The sequence below is a fragment of the Sus scrofa genome, chromosome 1 (genome assembly GCF_000003025.6).
Source record: "Sus scrofa isolate TJ Tabasco breed Duroc chromosome 1, Sscrofa11.1, whole genome shotgun sequence".
In the NCBI taxonomy this organism is placed as follows: domain Eukaryota; kingdom Metazoa; phylum Chordata; class Mammalia; order Artiodactyla; family Suidae; genus Sus; species Sus scrofa.
Genome location: NC_010443.5, coordinates 203290260 through 203312233, shown reverse-complemented (window position 1 = coordinate 203312233; position 21974 = coordinate 203290260). Strand labels below are relative to the sequence as shown.

The window sequence follows — 21974 nt, the reverse complement described above, 5'->3', positions numbered from 1 at the left end:
TTTTTCTTTTTGTCTCCTAAGGGCCACACCTGTGGCATATGGAGGTTCCTGGCTAGGGGGGCTAAGGGTCGAATTGGAGCTATAGCTGCTGGCCTACACCACAGCCCCAGCAATTTGGGATCCAAGCTGCATCTGCAACCTATACCACAGCTCATGGCAATGCTGGATCCTTAACCCACTGATTGAGGCCAGGGATCGAACCTGAATCCTCATGGATGCTAGTCAGATTCATTTCCGCTAATTCTGCTGAAGTCTCATCAGGATTTCTTGAATTTTTTTTTCCTGCTTTTTAGGGCTGTACCCATAGCATATGGAAGTTCCCAGGCTAGGGGTTGAATCGGAGCCACAGCTGCTGGCCTATAAGACAGCCATAGCAATGCAGATCTGAGCCTTGTCTTTGACCTATACCACAGCTCATAGCAAGACCAGATCCCAACCCTCTGAGTGGAGCCAGGGATCGAATCCACATCCTCATGGATACTGGTCAGATTCGTTTCTGCTGTGCCACAGTGGGAACTCTTATGAGGATTTCATCTCCCATGGCCATGCTCTGTCACAGGGAACAGAAGGGCTCCTCTCATGGTGTGGGACCACACGTATGGTTGGAGCAGCAGTCAGGCTTTGGCTTGACTCTGAGCATCCTGTGAGGGGAATGGAGTACCGTCTCCACACTTCGTGACATGGACTGTGGACCAGCTACCCTGGGAGAGTCCTCATCTCATATAGATGGCTCCCTTTCCAGGTTAGCTCACTTACTATGTAACTATTCTTTTATTAATATTTATTTTTTTGTAACTTTGCATGTCTGTTCATTCATATAGCGTCACAAGTGAGGATCAAATTATTTGAACATATTTCTCATCTGAAAAATATCATCCCTGAATCACAGAACATTCCCAGTCAAAAGGCAAAAAGTAAGGAATCAGACTGAGAATTTAAACGAACTAAGTTCAGCCATTTGCAGCAACATGGATGCAACTAGAGATTCTCATACTAAGTGAAGTAAGTCAGAAAGAGAAAGACAAATATCATATGATATCACTTACATGTGGAATCTAAAATGTGGCACAAATGAACAGAAATAGACTCATAGGCATGAAGAACAGACTTGTGGTTGCCAAGGGGGAGGCAGAGGGAGTGGGATGACCTGAGAGTTTAAGGTTAGCAGATGCAAACAATTACATTTAGAATGGATAAGCAATGAGGTCCTCCTGTATAGCACAGAGAACCATATCCAATCTCTTGTGACCGAACATGATGGAACATAATAGGAGAAAAGGAATGTGTGTGTATATATATATATATATACATACAAACACATATGACTGGGTCACTTTGTTATACAACAGAAATTGACTCAACATTATAAATCAACTATACTTTAATAAAAAATAAATGAATTTCAAGAGTTACTGTCATGGCTCAGTGGTTAATGAACCCGACTAGTATCCATGAGGACACTGGTTCGATCACTGGCCTTGCTCAGTAGGTTAAGGATCCAGAGATGCCGTGAGCTATGGTGTAGGTTGCAGATGTGGCTTGGATCTTGCGTTGCTGTGGCTGTGGTGTAGGCCAGTGGCTACAGCTCCAATTAGACCCCTAGCCTGGGAACCTCCATATGCCACAGGTTCGATCCTAAAAAGCAAACAAATAAAAAAAATAAAAAATAAATGAATTTCATATTAACATATTAGTGAAATTCTCTAATTCAAAATTTGATACTTATTGCTTGATAAAGAAGCCAATTAGTAATGAATGGACATCTAAACAGACCTAGTGTTGAATTAAGAGCTCACTGAAAAAAAAAACATTAAAAATAATTTTTTTGTAAAATTTCAGGTCTTCATCACTAAGAGGGGTAGGTAAAGGCTGGGCACCTATTCTGGACCCAGATCCTGAACTAGACATGAAATTCACATCTAGGTCTCTGTCTCACTGTACAGGACATATTTCTAGATGTTAAAAATCTAGGTCATACTCATTTCTAAAGAAAGACAAGGCCAATAATGCTCAAAATACACTGGCCATGGACCCATAATGATCACCATAATCACAATACTAGCCTGTGTGCTGAATGTCAGAAAATAAAGCGCATCAGGGAAATACAGACCAGCATTCCAGCTGTATGACCATCTGCCTCACCCAGCCTCCCGTATTGTTGCTGCTTTGGAAGCACCAACTCTTCATGCATCAGCGGTTCGGTTAAGTGTTTCCTGATTGTCAAACTATCTTGCCCTTTCTGATCTCACAGCCCAGGTAATTCCTTCTTCTTTCATTTTTTTGGTGGACTATTCCCCTTACTGGGACTCTATGGTCCCCTTCCAGATATCACTGCCCAGTAGCACCTGTACAGTTATTTAGTTACCAGTCTCATCAGAAGGAAGGAAAGAGCGCTGGAAGCCAAGGTCTGACATGTCAATTTACGGTTAGTGGTGGCGGCTCATCCCGACATCTGCTGGAATGGGCCTCATACCAATTAGCAAAAAGCAGATTGTGTCCACGTGCTAGCCATTTTGTTCCCAATGTGATGGTTTACTTGTATAATTGACAGCTAATGTTCTCATTAGAAGCTTTTGGTACATCAGAGTGATATTTTCTTGGCTTAAAAAACATTGCTGGACATTAGCTGGTTGCACAAATTGGCCATTTCCTTACTTATTTAAATTCAACAGATAGTCACTGAGTATACATATTTAACAAAGTTCTCTAGAGCAATCCTGTTAACAATTAAAAAGTGTGGTCTCTGAATTATTATGTTGGGTATTAACATCTTTGCTCACCAATTACCAGAGATGTACCCTGAGGCAAATTATTTCATCTCTCTAGGTCTCAGTTTCTTTATCTGTAAAATGGGGGCAATGACAATATCTAGTTGTTCTGAGGATTTCATGCACCTAAAGTGTTTAGTAAACTCTCAGGCACAAACACAAGTGCTTAGACAATAATGGCAGTTGTTATTAGGCAATATTAACCTCATTTTGATTTTTTTTTTCTTTTTAGGGCCGAATATCCAGGATATGGAAGTTCCCTGGCTAGGGGTCGAATTGGAGCTACAGCTGCCAGCCTACACCACAGCCCAGCCATGCAGAATCCAAGCCACCTCTGTGACCTATACCACAGCTCATGTCAATGCTGAATCCTTAACTTGCTGAGTGAGGCCAGGGACTGAACCTGCATCCTCATGGATAACAGTCAGGTTCATTACCACTGAGGCACAATGGGAACAGCCACCTCATTTATTTATTTATTTATTTATTGGTCTTTTTGCCTTTTCTAGGGCTGCTCCTGCCACATATGGAGGTTCCCAGGCTAGGGGTCGAATCGGAGCTGTAGCCACTGGCCTACGCCAGAGCCACAGCAATGCAGGATCTGAGTCTCGTCTGCAACCCACACCACAGCTCACAGCAACCCCGGATCCTTAACCCACTGAGCAAGGCCAGGGATTGAACCCGAACCTCATGGTTCCTAGTCGGATTCGTTAACCACTGAGCCACGATGGGAACTCCCTGATTTTTAAAAGAAGGGAAAACAAACTCAGGGAGATGAAAGTGACTTCAGAGATCTGGCCCAGAGTCTTGGCTTGGATTCTTATTAGCTGTATGTACTTGGGCAAGTCATCCAGCCTGTCAGGGCCTCAATCTTTCCATCCTTGCTGGAACCGTGAACAGTACATAGCAGACACAATAAATACCTGGGAAATGAACCAAGGTATGGTAGAAACAGCAAAAACCTGGCTGGGTTCTCAGATACCTTCCTAATCTGATGGGCTATGTTTTGATATCTCATGAGATGTGTTCCTGTTTTGTAAGAATAGTTACCCTAGGTCATGAGGAAATAAAACTTTTGGGGTCTTTGCTTCATTTATTACTTTTAATTTTCATCAAAGACATGTTCCTCATTAAGGTGTACGTTTTAGTTCTTTAACTTTTAAAACAAAGCCATTAATTGAAGAAAACTATAAAAGGGAAGCCCATGTTAATTATCGGAGCTGGAAGTGTGCATAATTCAACAAACACTGTCATGTAATTTGCATATAAATGAAGTGGAAATAAAAACAAGTGGGAGTACTATTTACTCTGAAACTAGATGTATACATTAAGAAAAATATCGTGTTTTCCTTGTAATTATTGTCAAGGTTTTGGATGTTCATCTACATGGGTGATTCAAAAACTACTGAGCAGGCAGAGCTGCTAAGGCTCTGAGGAGTAGCAAATTGTCTATTAATGAATAGTTTTCTCCTGTCTTTCCTCTCCCTGGATATTTTTTCAAGAGGCCCTTATGGTAGCACATGAGGATTGTGGCAGACTGCAAAAAATGGCCACATCACTTTGCAATTCCTCCCATGAAGAGATGAGGTCTATTTCCCAAGCCTTTGAATCTGGGCTGGTCTCATGCCTTGTGCAGTCCAACAGAATGTGGTGGAAATGATAGCGTGGAGATTCCAAACTAGATCTCAAGAGGGCTCTGTGGCTTTCATTCTCACTGCTCTTTGGACCTGGCCATCATGTGAATTAGCCCAGGCTAGCCTGCTTAAAAATAAATGACCACATGGAACAGAGACAAGGTGTTCCAGTTGACATAGCTCTACTCCACCTGGCCCCTAGCCACATAAGCAAGTAACAGAACTGTCTAGCTAAGCCCTGCCTAAATCGCCAACTCCTAGAATTAAGGGTAAAAAACCTGCTTCTTGTTTTAATCCACTAAGTTTTGGGATGGTGTGTTACACAGCAAAAGCTAACTGACACAAGATCAAACCGAATGAAACTCTCCTGCGCTGAGAATGAACAAGAAGCCACTTACCGCCTTTGTATAAATCGCCATGCTGTCATTTGGCATTTCATATATGCAAAGAAAGCCAGCATGCTTTGAGAGTAAACTGGGGTTATCCCATGCAAACGAGGGTGTACAGTCACCTTAAATGAGTAATAACTGTATTGATGGTTATCGCTTTTTGCTTTCCTAAATCACAGAATGTCATGGCTGCCAGGGAATCCAGAGATCTTCCACCCCTGTGTTTCACAGAGGGGGGATAAAGGAGGTTCAGAGTTGAGAAGTGACTTTCCCAAGGTTGCACAGTCACACAGGAAAAACTCAAGTTGACGTAGTAGAATGAGGATATTCTGGAGTCAGGAGACTTGGGTTTGAGTCTAGCTGCTCTCACTAGTACAGCTGTACAGTCTTGCCCTGTAGTTCTATGTGGGCATGCTCTGGTTCTCTACTGAGTTTTAGAGCCTTAAAAAAGGGGAATTGTGACTGCTGTGTGTTTTAATCTCTTCTAGGACACAAATCTGATGCCTGGAATGTGATAGGTGCTCAACAAGTATTTGCTGAAGAAATCTAGGAACACCCAATGTTCTACCTGAGAGTCTCATTTATGCTTGGAACATGGGATGCTCAGAACATGACAGAAAAAATCTAGTCCATCCAGAGATGGCCCTTGAGGGTATACTGAGCAAAAGCCCCCTTGGCCACTCCAGTGCATGCTGCAGGGGCTGGTTTCACTGGGTGTTACCCGGTAAATGACAGTTTGCAGGGCTGGGGGTGAGAGGGTCACATTCGGCTGCACCCATCGGGATTAGAGCATAGGCCAAAGCAGTTATTTGATCCAGGTAACTACTGCCCTGGTGGAGTCCTGTTTATCATCCAGGAGCCACTAGTTGAGAACTCTGATCTTCCCTAACAGCTTCACAGACTAGCAGATCAGAGCACAGAGGGGACAAGCACTCTGCCAGCCTTGCTCTGAGAGTCCCACCCAACCCTGAGAGCCCAGGGCCTTGAGTCATTGGCAACTTTCTCCCATTCCTGCATATTTTCCTGATGGCTTCAGTGGTTGTGTGTAGACATCATTTTTTAAAAAATTAATTATTATTATTAAAAAATTGAACTATCGTCGATTTATAATATTGTTAGTTTCATGTGTACAGCATAGCAATTCAGTTTATATATATAAACTGAATATATATTGTTTATAATTCATATTTATATATAATATATATTTATGTATTCTCATTTTATAATTTATATATACACACAGTATATATACTATATGTATATACTATATATACACAGTATATGTTATATATGCTGTGTGTATTATATATATAAATTCTTCAGATAATATATACACACAGTACACACACACACACACATATATACTGTTGTATGATATATATATATCTAATTCTTCAGATTCTCTCCCCTTATAGGTTATTACAAAACATTGAGTATGGAATTTCCATTTTGGCTCAGTGGGTTAAGAACCCAACATAGTGTCCCTGAGGATGTGAGTTTGATCCCCGGCCTCGCTCAGTGGATTAAAGATCCAGAGTTGCCACAAGCTTCAGCATAGGTTGCACACACGACTCAGATCAGGTGTTGCTGTGGCTATGGGTGTAAGCCCCATCTGCAACTCCAATCTGATCCCTAGACTGGGAACTTTCATAGGCCACAGGTGTGGCTGTAGAAAGAAAAAAAAAAAAACCCACAAAATATTGAGTATAGTTCCCTGCATTATAAAGTAAGTCCTTGTTGGTTACCTATTCTATAATATCAATCACTATTATAAGTAAACCAACCCCGTCTGCTCTGGGCCCCATCACACTGCCTACTGTGGGGATTAAGAAAACCATGTTTCCCTGATTTTACTTCCTAAACTAAGCAAAAGCATGGGGCTCAACCCAGTGTAATGGTGAACAAAAGAGAAATAGAGGGGAAGAGGGAGAGAACGAGTGAGTGAACACTTGTGCCCATGCACATCTCAGAAATGTCAATGTGATGGGAGCCAGGAAGAAAGTGAACACATTCTAGCTACTTGGCTGCGGGTTTCCAGAAAGCCAGGCCTTTGCATAGAGCAGATGCTCTGCAGGGGCATCTTGAACAAAGAAACTCAGATATTGCTTTAAGTGAGCCACACCTGTTACGTGCATTCTTTCCTAGGAAACTTGTAGTGTTAGTCCTTACATGAGGGGTCATCCCTGGCCTATACTTGATAGGACAAAGCTCTTCATCAGGCTGGATTATTTTCAGGTCAAAGTAATGAGATGACTTTTCTCCAGTCTTTTCCAAGTGAGGAAAATGGGGTCTTCATGGGGCTCTTAAAGACGGCTGCTAAATTATGCTGGATACTGCAGTGTTCTATTCCAAGTGCTCTTAGAAATGATGTTTTCAAGTTCTACCTTCTGACATCATGAAATATGAGGAAGAGCCCAAGCTGTGTGGTCACACAGGCCTGGGTCTGAATCTCAGCTCTATGCCCTAGGAAGGGACCAGGCATGATCTAGTTATCTTCTTTTGCCTGAGTTTCTTTCTACTTATGCAAATAATACATATATTCCTACACTAGATGTTTCCTGAGATTTACAATAGAATTTATGGAAAATATCAGAGATAGAGTATGATGCTTATAGATACATACTTTTACTGAATGAGTATGTGTGTGTAGGGCCATAATAAATTGTAGAGCTGTTTCTCCTTATCTCTCATTAGTTCTTTCATCCTTTGAAGCTGTGGCCCAAGGACCCACTTTTACAACACTGGGAGGGGATGTTCTTTTGATTTAATCTACATTCTGATTGTGCTTTGCTGACTATAAGATGGAATTGTGTTCACAGCACCCATACATAATAATGGCAGATAATAATATTGATTATGGCAATGATAATAGTACCAGAGGGAGTAGATCAGACATGCAGGCATTTACCCTACACAAATGCATTTCTTTATTTTGTGAATTGAACGAATAATTCATGTACACAAATACTCAACAAAGGGTGAGTAACCCTTCTGCCTCAGACCCTCAGTTCCCCTTTCCAGAGATAATCACTGTGGTGGTTTTAAAACATGACTGCAAATTCTTTGGAACTGTTCCCCTCAAGGGTGTCACAGGTTACATGACACTGATATATACTAGAGACTTTGTGTCTCCTCCTTATAATGAAGACAGACTTGTGACTGCTTTGACCAGTAGAGTTCAGTGGAAGTGATTCGTTGTGGCTGCTGAGACTAGGTCATCAGAGACCATGGAGCTTTTCCTTGTGTTGCTGGAACACTCCCTCCTGGAGCCCCAGTCTCTGATGTGGGACATCTGATGCCACCATACTGGAAGGAAACCCAAGTCACTAGGAGAGGACATGCCAGGCTCTCCGGCAGACAATCCCGGCTGAGTTCAGGGATTGAATCATCTCTGCCCAAGTGCCGGAAACATGAAGTGAAGAAATCTCCAGCTGATTCCAGCCCCCAGCCACTCAAGTCTTCCCAGCTAAGGCCCCAGATGTTGTGGAGCAGAGACAAGCCATCCCTAGTGTGCCCATCTGAATTCCTGGTCCATCTGAATTCCTGGTCCATGAGCAGAATAACATGATTGCCATTTCACACCACTAAATTTTGGGGTGGTTCATTAGGTAGATGCAGTAACCAGAAAAATCACTATGACTGTGTGTCTGTCCAGAGACATTTCAGGCGTGTAAGGCCTAAACACATGTGTCTGTCACCCCCTTTTCCTTTTAAAATAAGTGGAAGCAGACTCTGCATACTGTTACACGCTGTGCTTTTCATAAGAAATCCATTTCAAACATGTTTTACTCACTGGTTTGCGGACATCAGGTAACGTAATCCATAGAGGAAACACTATAGGGAAAACAATTAGGAATGTAACTTGTTTGCGTGGATCAGAAGGCCAGGCCAGGCTGAGAGGCTGGTCCTCTTCATCTTCACCTGTCTCTGTGGTCTGTTGTGGAAAGAGAGAGAGAAAATAAACAAAAATACAACAACGTCTACAGGCCACAAAGCAAGGAAGGTAGCCCAGATCTCATTAGTTTTCTTGGGTCATCTTAGCAGCTTCATCCATGTAAAATTTATTTATTTACATTTATATTTTTGTCTTTTTAGGGCTTCACTCATGGCATATGGAAGTTCCCAAGCTAGGGGTCTAATTGGAGCTGCAGCTGCCAGCCTACACCACAGCCACAGCAACGTGGGGTCTGAGCCACGTCTGCGACCTACACCACAGCTCACAGCAATGCTGGATTCCCTAATCCACTGAGCAAGGCCAGGAATTGAACCTGCATCCTCATGGATACTAGTTGGGTTTATTACCACTGAGCCACGAGGTGAATTCCATGTAAATTTTTAGGTTTGTAAGATAACCAAACTGTCACAGTCTGAATCTCAGGAGCAAATAATGCATTGTTCAGCCAGGAAAGTTTCAGAACTTTCCTTTCTTTCCCTGAATACTCCCCAGCTTCTCACTTTCCTGAATTAATCATTCAACTGGAGTGAACTATAGCTCCAGAACTTCCTAGGAGAAAACATATCTACAGAACAAATAGACCCCAAATGCCCACTATCTCCTCCTCCCTTCTCCTTGAGCATTCAGAATCCATGGGAAGAATTTTTTTTTAGTTCAAAAAAAATTTTTTAGGAGTTCCCATTATGGCTCAGTAGAAACAAATCTGACAATCATTCATGAGGATGCAGGTTTGATCCCTGGCCTTGCTCAGTAGGTTGAGGATCCAGCATTGCCATAAGCTGTGGTGTAGGTGGCAGATGCGGCTTGGATCCTGCATTGCTGTGGTTGTGTAGGCCAGCAGCTGCAGCTCCAATTTGACCCCTAGCCTGGGAACCTCCATAGGCCGAAGAAGTGGCCATAAAAAAGACAAAAAAAATTTTTTTTTAATTACTCAATGAATTTTATTACATTTATAGTTGTACAACAATCAAAAAAAGTTTTTTTTAGAGCACTATTTTTGACTGGGCAAATGAAAGTAACCACAGAAACCATTCAGTAACAATACTCAACTGCCTTCGCTGGCCCCAGAAGGGTTAAGTTTGTGGATCACTGTGTGGTTGTGAGTTTTTAACCTGCTTAGTTGCTTTGTTAAATTCTAAGCCATTTTACTTCTGGCCAAAGGCTTATTATGCAAACATATGTCACAGTTGCAGAACAAATGAGTATGGAAGTAGAGCAAGATGCTAAATGTGTGGATGTCAAGTGCATAGGGGTAAACTTCAGAATTTCTGCCTTGGCAGCATGTGGCCAGCATTTTATGTTTTATTTGCTGCCCACTGAAGTCAGCAGCTTCTGAAGTTCCAGAGCTAGAAGGGACAGAAGGTGGATCTGAGCCTAGCAGGATGACCATTAGCCTGTCAGATGGGCCCTCCGAGCCTCCACAACAGCACTGCAGACAGCATCAATCACTCCCTTCCTTGCTTGTTTAAAAATGAAAGTGCAGCAGCAGGACCAAGCATCAGATCTAAAAATATCAATGGGAACTTTTTCACAGATGCTTCCTTTTGGGACCATATAAATAACCTACACAGGCTTCATACAGCCCTGCCCACTCCCCCCACCCCCCATCCCATGGCTCTTGTACTATTTCAAGGAGCAGCACTGAATCCCACCAGCATCTCTCTCCCTAAGGATGTGGGAGGTGGGCCAGGCTTGGGCCAGTTGGTGAAGAGGAAGAGGATGAGACTAGAGGCAGGGCTGCGTATGAGGCCTGACTTACTGCAGTGAAATGTTTATTTATTTATAATTTATACCCTAGTGCTGCCAAAAGGATTTGTAGTGGCTTACACTATCACCCCCCCGTCCCCGCTCTCTCCAGGAGTTAAAATTTAAAAAAAAAAAATTTTAAAAAGTAATCTTAAGCCATACTGAAAAAGGTTCTTTCTCTTTGTGAGTATGTCCTTGGTTGTAGGTAAAAGATTTTTTGTTTGTTTGTTTTTTAGGGCCACACCTGCAACTTATGGACGTTCCCAGGTTAGGGGTCCCAATCGAAACTACAGCTGCCGGCCTACGCCACAGCTACAGCAACTTGGAATCCAGGCCACAACTGTGACCTACACTGCAGCTCCTGGCAACACCAGATCCTTAAGCCACTGAGCGAGGTAAGGGATCTAACCTGTGTCCTCATGGATACTAGTCAGATTTGTTTCCACTGAGCCATGAAAGGAACTCCCTAGATTTTTAAACAGCAAATATGAGGGAATTAAGAGGATTAGATAATAAGGTAGAATTAGGAAATTGGCGTAGTTTATTTTGGATGCCTGGATCCTTGTTAAATTTATTTCTCATGCGTTCCATTTCTTTGCCAGGCAGTATGTTGGAAAAGAAGAAAGGACTAAAATCAATCATCTGTGTTTCCACCTTAGGAAACTAGAAAAAGAGGAGCAAATTAAACCCAAAGTAATCAGGAGAAAAGAAATAATAAAAAATTAGAGCAGAAATCAGTGAAATTGAAAATAGGAAGTCAACAGAGAAAGTCAACAAAAATCAAACATTGTTTCCTTTGCTATGTAGTTCACGAGGGTCCATCCACTGCTTCCTCTAACCATTCTGGCGTCTCTCGGCCTTGACGGAAGCTTGGGCAAGCTGCCTCTGGCTCCTCTTCTGAGCCACCTCCACCTCTCCCAGAAGCAGAGGCAGAGAACATCACTTCTTACTGGGCTCAGCAGCCTCCCAAAATGTCAGCTGACTATATGACTAATGTCTGTGTAATTCGACCAATGAGTATTAAGGAGACAGGTGCATTTTAACTGTTTCCTCCCAAATATGATCTTTTTTGTTTAATGCAAATGAATGCCTTTCCCCTGCTCCACCTGGTAGATGCCTCAGAAATAAGGAGAACAATGGGAGAGTTGAGACTTTGCATCATTTCTAGTAAGTTCCCTGCCTCATGCAAGGTAGGTGGTTTAATTTAAGCAGAGGATTCCAATGCTTCCTTGAAGAGTCATCAAGCTGATCTGATGATTTCATCAAGGGTACTCCCCCTTCCAGAGTTGACACTCTCCCTAGCCTGGTCCCCTACTGCCATCTGCAATCTAGCAACTTCTCTCTAAACTCTAAGCTAACCTTTCTCAGATAAAAAAACAAAAGCAACTCTTGATGACTCATATCATTTTAATGACACCAACAGATGGTGACATTTCATCAATAACCCTTCTGCTTATAACCTACAGATTAGCTCCTTTCTCCATCTGCCAAAGTCACCAGGCAGGCAGTGCCACTAGCAAATGGCAGAAAATAATTATCTGTTTAGATGCATAAGCTCTAAACATACTACTGCCCAATGCAAACAATTAGCTATATTGTACAGCTTCCAAAAGCTGCATTTGAGGTGGCTGTTGCTAGGGCAGAAATGGACAAGGAGAATACATCTCAGGCTGTATAAAACAGTGCTCTCCATGGGGACTTCCTGTCCTCTTGGGGATGAATCTTGCTATAGAGAAGTAAAGGAGGCCAAAACCCTGCGGCGGATTCCAGAGGTGCCTGGGGAGCAAGGCTGCCAAGTGCAATCTCACTGTAGTTCAATGGGCAACAGCTTGTAAACTAGTTAGAAAAGTGGGGAAAAAATACTGTTCCAGGTCTGGGACCTGGTTTGGCCTTTGCCCAAGCTGGAGCTGCTGGCATGAACATTTGTCTCAACCCCAGGGAAAGGCTGGGCATGATTCTGTAACTTCTCCTGGAGTTATGGCATCCCGGCTTTGACCTTGCAACAACCCATCATTACCTCCTAAACCTTTGGGAGAATGTCCATAGACAGCCAAACAATGCAAAATGATCCGGAAATAATTCAAATGTCTCACGATATAAGGCTTTCAAATAGTTTGAGATATGCAAGGGTCTCTGGAGGATGCCTAGAATTGCACAAAACCAGGGCCAGCAATGAGTCCTTTAGGGCCTTGTAATTCCTGAGACTAAAACATCCCTAAGACTAAAACACATGGTAATGTTATGGTTGTCTGATCTTGAATGAGTACAGCCTGGTAGGAAGAGTAAGTGGTGGAGAATCAGGAGCCCCTGGAAGCCAGTCTCTGCTTGAGTTGGGATTCCTTGGGTTGTCACCTCCCTCATCTGCAAGTATTCATGGAGGACTTTTAGGCAGAAAGCACTGCACTAAGTTATGAGACTTGTGGTTTGAAGGAGACTTGAATTTAAAAGGGGAGGCAGAACCAATGGCTCCAAAGACATTTATCTAGTTACGAGGATGCTGGCAAATTAGGTAGCAAGAGCTTCTGATTATTCTCGTGTCTCTTCTGTCTGTTATGGACTGAATCGTGTCCTCTCCTAACTCACATGTTGAAGCCCTAACCCCTAGGACCTCAGCTGTGACTATGTTTGGAGATCGGGCCCTTAAGGAGGTGATTAAGTTAAAATGAGGCCATTGGGGTGGGTCTTAACCCAGTATGACTGGTGTCCCTGTAAGAAGAGGTGATTAGGACTCACAGAGAGACACCAGGGATGTGCGTACACAGACGAAAGGCCGTGTGAGGATGCAGCAGGAAGGCAGACATCTGAAAGGAGAGGGGCCTTGGAGGAAAACAACCTGTAGATAGCTTAGTCTTGGATGTCCAGCTCCCAGCACTGTGAGGAAATAAGTTTCTGTGGTTTAAGCCATCCAGCCTGTAGCGTTTGTTACAGGAGCCCAAGCAACCTAATATACTGACTGCCCCTGTGCTTTCGTGAAAGAAAGACTACTTTTACCTGGGCCTGGAATAAAGACTCTATTTTCAGTCTCTCTTGTAGCAAGGTATGGCCATGGGATTAAGTTGTGGTGAATGTAACAGGAAGTATTCTCTGTAACTTCCGGGATGTATCTTTAAAGGGTGGAGGTACATCCTCCATCACTCTTTCCTCCTTCCTGCTGCCAGGGATGGTGACATTTTGGCCAGAGCTTGAACAGCCATCTTGGATCACGAGGCAGAGAAAACGTACAAAAATATCTGACTTCTGAAACCCATCAAGAACCATACTAGCCCAGGGAAGCTTATGATGACTTAGGAGAGACACAAAATTCTATCTTACTTAAGCCACTGTTTGGAGTTTTTGGTTGCTTGCAGTGAAACCATACCCTGGCAGATCCAGTGTCCTCCTTATAGAGAATCAAGAGAGAAAAATCTTCCACATTTCAGCACTAGGAAGAGTCATATGTCTCCTGAGAAACTCTGAGAAATCCACGAATCAGGGAAATGATATTATTTATTTCTTTGCTTTGCCCTGGGCAGTTCAGAGCCAATTTTGTAATCCCTGTCTAGCAATCACAGCCCTGGAATCTGTTCTCACCTTGCTCTAGTCTGAATCTTGTCCTTCCCTTTCCCACATTTGCTGAATTTTCTTAAAACTATTCATTTTATCATTTTTTTTGTCAAATATATTTTTACAAGCAGCCTTGAATCTTTGTGAAGCAGCATGGGGCAGAGCTAAAAATAAAACTTTGCAGTGGTCTAATGGAATTCTGGGGATAATTTTATGAGACAGAGAGAAAGAGAGAGAGAAGAGGAAGAAGGAGGAGGAGAGGGAGGGAAGGTGGGAGGGAGGGAAGGTGGGAGGGAGGGAAGGAGGGACAAAAGAAGAGATTGAGAAATGAGACGTTATTCTACACAGTTGTGACAAATGGATAACTACCTTCTTGGATTCATTTATCAATACTGAAGGTTGGAATCTGGAGGTCTAGCTATCAGAACACTTATAGATAGAACAGCTCCAGAGGTCAATTAGCAACTTATTTTTCCATGGGCAACTTTTATTTTTCTCCAGTGAATGAGAGGAGTAGCAGCAGCCTGTCTCATTTGCAGCCTAATATCATGAGAATTTGTCCAGCTTCTTTGCATGTGCATCTTATATTCTTTCCACTTGTGTCTGGTCTGGGTGGTCTGCCCCAGAATAAGTGTCAGGTTTCCAGTGGAGGAGCCTGAGTCGGATTCACAGTCCAAAGGATGCCTCTTCAGGCAGAAATGTCTTTCTTGGAAGCATCTCAATTTCTTATTCTTGGCTGTGAAGGGATTCCAGTGTGAGGGTGGGCCCACTTTAATGGAATCTCTGCTATCAGAGAATTAAAATGAACACCCGGGAGGCATCTGAAAATAGCTCATCTTCGAGTTCAGTTTTATTGATGGGTAATAACATCTCATCTCCAGTTCACAGGGAGCCACCTCAGAGGACTGCCTGCATCTGCCTCATTCTCAGCTTGGCTGGGGTTCGATTCCTCTTTATTTCCCACAAGAGGACCACTTACTTTGGCACTCAGGAATGCCACCTCTTCTCACTGGAGAGTCCCTTCAGTGTGGCATGATGTTGGTTAAAATACAATGCCAGGACTTACATATCTATGCAAAAAAAGAATTCACCTTTGACTTGTGGCTGCCTGATGGGAGGGGGAGGGAGTGGGAGGGATCGGGAGCTTGGGCTTATCAGACACAACTGAGAATAGATTTACAAGGAGATCCTGCTGAATAGCATTGAGAACTTTGTCTAGATACTCATGTTGCAACAGAAGAAAGGGTGGGGGAAAAAATGTAATTGTAATGTATACATGTAAGGATAACCTGACCCCCTTGCTGTACAGTGGGAAAATAAAAAAAATTATTAAAAAAAAAAAAAAGAATTCACCTTTGGTAAAACACTGCCATGGTCAAGTTGGAGGAAGGTGACAAATTTAAGTGATTTGCACTCCTACTTAATTTTTATTTTTTATTTTTTTGCTTTTTTAGGGCCGCATCCTCGGCATATGAAAGTTCCTAGGCTAGGGGTCTAATCTGAGCTGTAACCGCTAGACTATGCCACAGCCACAGCAATGTCAGATCCGAGCCGTGTCTATGACCTACACCACAGCTCACGGCAACGCTGGATCCTTAACCCACTGAGCGAGGCCAAGGATGGAACCCGCAACCTCATGGTTCCTAGTTGGATTCGTTTTTGCTGCACCACAGCATGAACTACTGTACTCCTACTTAAAAAGAAAGATGGACCCTAGCATATCTGTTGTTGTTATTGTTTCTACAGTTTACATCTGTAGAAAAAAATCAGTATATCTCCACATTGTTCAGTCACACAGATGCCCAGAGGAATGATCAAATGGGGCAAAGCTCATGGAGAGTGGTGTGTGCTTTAACCGCCAACAGGGCCCCGAGGGACTAAGGGTGGGAAGAGACATCCATAAAAACATTTGCCGAACCTGAGAAATGAGGTTGAGTGGGTGCACCACGAATATTAAAAACATCACCCTCAACAAAGTGTTGAAAAAACCACTAATGAAACATGTGAAATAGGCTGTGTGGGAGGCATTCATCGATAGACTGGGGAGAAATTGCAGGGTGCAGGTTGAGACCAGGGGATCAGCAAATGTTAATCCTCTTCCCTTCTGCCTTTAATCTCATCTCTGTGACTAACTAGCTATGTGACCTCAGGCAGATCAATGGAAATGCTGGAATAGCAAAAGAACATATATGTGCAACGTGTAAGGCAACTGGATCTGGCGTGCCTTGCCCTTTTTTAGGCCCCCAAAGTCCTTAAAAACCTTGTCATTGTGAAGCAGAGTGTCTGTGTCCCTTGCACTGTTTTAAGGGGGGACCACATTTCTGTCCAAGAACTTGTCATTCATTTCTTCATACGGACAATGAGAGATCATGAAATACACACTGTTAATCATAGACCATAGAAATTGTTTTGAATAGGTGCTTTAAGAGTTCCTCTTGTGGCTCAGCAGGTTAAGAACGCATGTAGTATCCCTGAGGACACAGGTTCCATCCCTGGCCTTACTCAGTGGGTTAAGGATCTGGTGTTGCCAAAAGCTGTGGATTGGATTCCACATTGCCATGGCTGTGGTATAGACCAGCAGCTGCAGCTCTGATTCGACCTCTGGCTGGGGAACTTTTATACGCTGCAGGCCCTAAACAAACAAACAAACAAATGGACAGACAGACAAATAAAAAAATAATAGGCATTTTAGGCTCCAAGAGAAGGGATCCCAGAATTTAGGAGCCAGGGGGCCCTGGGTCATAGAGCCCAGCTCCCTCACGTGAGGACCCCAAGATGAAGCCATATGCTGAAGGAAGGTCATAGTGCAAGGCTCATTTCACTTCCAACCTGAGGCTCTTCCAAAACACCACATGGCCTCTTGTCCTCACTCCTAAAAAATAGGTATGAATGGGCTTTATGCCCAATCACATCAGGCTTCCCAGCTTTTTATAATCAACCAAACCTACTAAAACAAAAATGCTAGCTGTGGTAAACACAAAGCATGTAATTGACATAATTTTGTTTGATTTTCTTGAGCCTGGAACTAATTTCTGGTGGTTTGGGTGGTTGGGTTTCTTGAGAAATCTGACCAGAAACATCTGATTCTTAGGTGAACATTTTTTCTAAGTCTGCTAAGGAGGGAATATTGCTGTCCTGCCAAAATTTACATGATGAAATCTTAACCCCCAAAGTGATGGTATTAAGAGGTGGGAGTCTTTGGGAGGTGACTGGGTCATGGTGACAGAGCTGTCATGACTGGGATTATGCCCTTTCTGCCATATGAAGACACGGTGGGAAGCTAGTGTGCCCTTTCTGCCATATGAGGACACGGTGACTAAATGTCCATCTATGAACCAGGAAGCAGGCTGTCACCAGACGTTTGATCTTGGATGTCTCAGCCTCCACCATCATTAGAAATAAATCTCTATAGTTAATAAGCCATGCAATCTGTGGTATTTTTGTGATAACATCCAGGGCAGATGTGGGCGTGTATGGGTAGGAGGGACCAATGTGATGCTCTCCCCTGTCCTCTCTCTCCTTGGGTGGTTTCTCCAAGGGGCCAGGTACAAACTTAAATATGAAATGTGGGTGTTGATATCAATAAACATCAGGGCTTCAGAGAGAAGTGAAAAAGGACTTGTTCTTTAGTGTCTCTGTCCCGGGGCGGGGGGCGGGGGGGGGCAGGGGGAGGCAGAAACTGAGCCCAGTTTTGATGTAGGAGGTGGTGACAACCAAGTACACCAAAATGAAGGCTTGAGATTTTTATGTGCATCTCACTGCTTGATGTCACCCCTGATTCCCATAACTGTGGATAATCCTGTACTGGCTACTTCTAAAATGAATTTCTAGGGGACACTGTAGGAGATGGATTAAGCCCTTTACAACCATAAACTTTCCTGAAGCTAACTTAAGCGAGAGATGAAATAGGAGGCAGGTTATTTCCAGACTCTAGCACTCAGTGTTCAAAGGCCTGTGGAACCTTAGGGGAAGAAAACGCACAACAAAAACAGCACTGTCTTTGAACAGGGGCTATCTGCTTCTCCTCCTACCTCCATCCTCTTTCATTATTGAAGCATTAAAAATACTCTCTTTGACAAAGGTGGCAGGCTTTACTTTACCAATTAGGTTTCCTTGGGAACCCATGAAAAGGTGTGTGTGCCTATAAAGAGTGTGTGGGAGGCTCCCAAGGAAAGAGGAGATCTTGAAAGTACCTCACCTAATGAAGGGATTGTTAGAGAAGGGATTAATAGACCAAGAAGACCCATTTCTGCTCCGGAACATTCTTTTACAACATGACTGCTATTACAAAATTCACTAGGAGACTCCATGAGAAGTACTTAGAACAGTGTTTGGAATAGAGTGAACACTCAATAAATGTTAGTATCATTATTTTTAATAAATGTTCAGGAGAATAATTTCATCAAAGACACCCCAGGAGAGAGAAATTCAACTAGGTGAATTATGATAACTTCCAGGCAATAAAATTCTATAACTCAATTTTTTTTGTGTCTTTTTAGGGCCACACCTATGGAGGTTCCCAGGCTAGGGGCTGAATTGGAGCTATAGCTGCTGGGCTACACCACGGTCACGCAGGATCCTTAACCCACTGATCAAGGCGAGGGATGGAAACTGCGTCCTCATGGATGCTAGTCAGATTTGTTTCTGCTGAGCCATGATGGAAACTCCCCTACAACTCAATTATTCCATGTGAAAGTGGAAACTGCAATGATTGCATTCCTTCGTCTATTCATTCATCCAACTTTTATTGAGCATTCACTGACTGTAGTGATGCCAACCATATAATTCACTTTCCTCTTAAGTAAGAAGAATAAATAAAAGGGCCTTGTAAATAAGATGGAAGGGAAAATTCCACAGCCCTATGGAGAAAATGCTCTTTTATTTTAGTAGGTAGACTGTGAGTAGACTTTCTATCTGAAACAAAGCTTCCAAGCAGACTCATAATATTGTGACACCTTGATTTTGTGTTTTGTGCAGAGCTGAAAACAATACTAGAGTTGGAGCTCTCAAAGGTAAAATTACCAAAAATGCACTGTCACACTTTAATACAGTGAAAGGCTCTGAAATCAACATTTGGCAAATAGAAGGTACCGCTCAAGAAACATTCCAGAGAGTACTTCACTACAAAGGAAATCTACTCAAAAATGAGATTTTTTACCAAGATAAATATCCGCAGGGCCAGTGTATTTGTCTTTTTGGGCTGCCATAATAAAACATAATAGATTGGTGGCTTGGGCAATAGAAATTTATTATAAACTTCTACCATAAATAGCAGGTGGCTCCAGGATAGTAAGTGGTCTTCATCTTATCTCCATTTTGTTCCCTCTAAACTGGTTGGCCCATTAGTGAGGCCAGCAGCCTTCATTATGTGTATTACAGAACTAGAACATCATGCTGGAAATTGAGATATGGAAAAAACTGACCCATAAAAACATCACTACTGGGTTGTGGATCATTTTGGTTCTTACAGACTCAAAGACCTACACTTAAAAGCTCTAAGTGACACAAGGGAAAAGGAATTTTGGGGACCCTAGAGCTATAGCTCAGAACTTGCCAAACAAGGTAGATGTGAGTCATTTTGAGAACAAACTCAGAGCTCTGAGAGAGGTCAGCTAAGGAGTCTAAGGACAACTTCATCTGCCCTTTGCCTTTCCTCTTTAAAGGGGGAATAAAGGAATTCCCATTGTGGCTCAGTAGTTAATGAACCCGACTAGGAACCATGAGGTTGCGGGTTCGCTCCCTGGCCTTGCTCAGTGGATTAAGGATCCAGCGTTGCCCTGAGTTGTGGTGTAGGTCGCAGATGTGGCTCAGATCCCCCATTGCTGTGGCTCTGGCATAGGCCAGAGGTTACAGCTCGGATTAGACCCCTAGCCTGGGAACCTCCATGCCTTGGGTGCGGCCCTAGAAAAGACTAAATAAATAAATAAATAAGGGGGAATAAAAACAGGAGAGCCAGAAGGAAGAAAAACTGTTAGACCCAATGACAGGAAACCCAAGAGGTATATATGGAAAAATTCAGTTGCTCAACTCAAAGATGAGTCCTTACTGACTGTTATGGACAGAGTGTTTGCATCCTTCCAAAATTCATATGCTGAAGCCCTAACCCCCAGTGTGGCTATACTTGAGATGGGGGCTCTAAGGAAGTAATGAAGGTTATATGAGGTATAAGAGTGAGCCCCCGATCCAACAGGATTAGTGTTCTTGTGAGAAGAGACACCAGAGAGCGGCCCTCACCATCCCAACTCCTCCCTCTCCACCCTGGCTCCCTGCCCTTTTCTTATATCAAGGAAAGGCTCTGTGAGGACAAAGCGAGAAGACAGCCATCTGCAAACCAGCAGGAAAGTCTTGCCAGAAACTAAGTTGGCCAAAACCTTGATCTTAGACTTCCAGCCTCCAGGACTGTAAGAAAATAAACTACTGTTGTTTAGGCCACCCAAGTCTGTGGTTTTTTTTTTTTTTTTTTTTTTTTTTTGTTATGGCAGCCCAAGCAGACTTATATACACTTACCATATGGATATTTATCTTTTTAAAATATCTTCTTCTTGAATCATTTTTTTTTGGCTTTGAAACAAATCCTTGTGTTCACTTGTTATAATTTATTTATAAATCATCTTTCTTCACTCATTCTTTATTGAGTCTTTAAGAAATCTCTTTATTTTTGTTCACTGAGTTTCTTAATGTCTTTACCCCTTGTATTATTTACCAATATCCTTCATTCTGTTGACTCTGTTCTTATCTCTATGTTTCTTTCACTTATCTCTTTCCAAAAGAGGTCAAAAAGCATCTCCTTTTGGAAGGGAGTACCACCTGAGATATCTATATTGCCTTCTGGGTGCACATCCTGAAACAACAGAGCTAACATTTAAGTAGCACACAGATTTTTTTAAAAAGTGATTAATCTCTATCTGTCCAGTGGTAAGAAAAAAATCACTCCCCTTATCATTTTTTTTTTTTTTTGGTTTTTGTCTATTTTAGGGCCATACCCATGGAATATGGAGGTTCCCAGGCTAGGGGTCTAATTGGAGCTACAGCTGCCAGCCTACCCCACAGCCACACCAGGTCCAAGCCAAGTCTGCAACCTACACCACAGCTCACAGCAATGCTGGATTCTTAACCCACTGAGGGAGGCCAGGGATCAAACCCACAATCTCATGGTTCCTGGTTGGATTCGATTCCGTTGCACCACGACAGGAACTCCCTATTATACCATCTTATGATTTGTTGTACATATAGATGGGAAAAAAACCTACCATCAAGAAATTAGCATATTAAACACAAAAGGACAAAGTTTCACTCAGCAATGGCAACTTGAAAAAACTTAATCAGCGTCTACATGATTTTGAATTGAAACCAAGGTTTCAAAAGATTTTGCTGTGAGTGATGAAGCTGTCTAGACCTACGTTTTCTAAGAAGCCAAGAAACCATTTTATATTAATGTAAAATGGCATTTGGAGAGTCTGGTGAATTGCAATTACTTTCCTTCACTTTGCATTTTGTCCAAATAATTCTGAGGTGCAACCTACCAACAAATGGATTTCTTTCTGTATTGCTATTGTAAATTTTGTAGAGTTTTCATGGGCTTCTTAAATCCTGCTGGTACAAATCATCAAAGACTTGTCAACATAAAAGCTACTGGAGAATCCTAAGAAATAATTAAAAAGTCATTCTCATCATTTTATCATCAATTGGATTACAATTACTCACGGGAACAGTAATGTTAATGTCAGTATTTTTTTCAGGGTGGCAGTAGAGTTTTTTTTCTATTAATAGTCAGCCCTTAATTATCTTATGTGAATTATTAATAGACATTCTTCAAACTCCTTCAATGACAAATGGTGTTATTAACAGCAAAATTCTAAGTGAAGTTATAATTCTCTGTCAATATTTGAATTTCAGCAGAAACTAAGTAGAGTCAGATCTAATTCATTTTTCAGTGTGT

At 42.4% G+C, this 21974-nt stretch overlaps 1 protein-coding gene across 5 annotated transcripts in view; it reads right to left on the bottom strand.

Moving 5' to 3' along the window:
* The window catches only part of SLC24A2 (solute carrier family 24 (sodium/potassium/calcium exchanger), member 2), a 276880-nt gene that overhangs the window by 24209 nt on the left and 230697 nt on the right, over positions 1-21974 (bottom strand). For 4 of the 5 annotated variants that reach the window (XM_021078223.1, XM_021078320.1, XM_021078387.1 and 1 more), the window contains one exon: positions 8585-8725. In XM_021078223.1, coding sequence (XP_020933882.1) covers positions 8585-8725 — 141 coding nt within the window. 5 annotated transcript variants of the gene reach the window in all.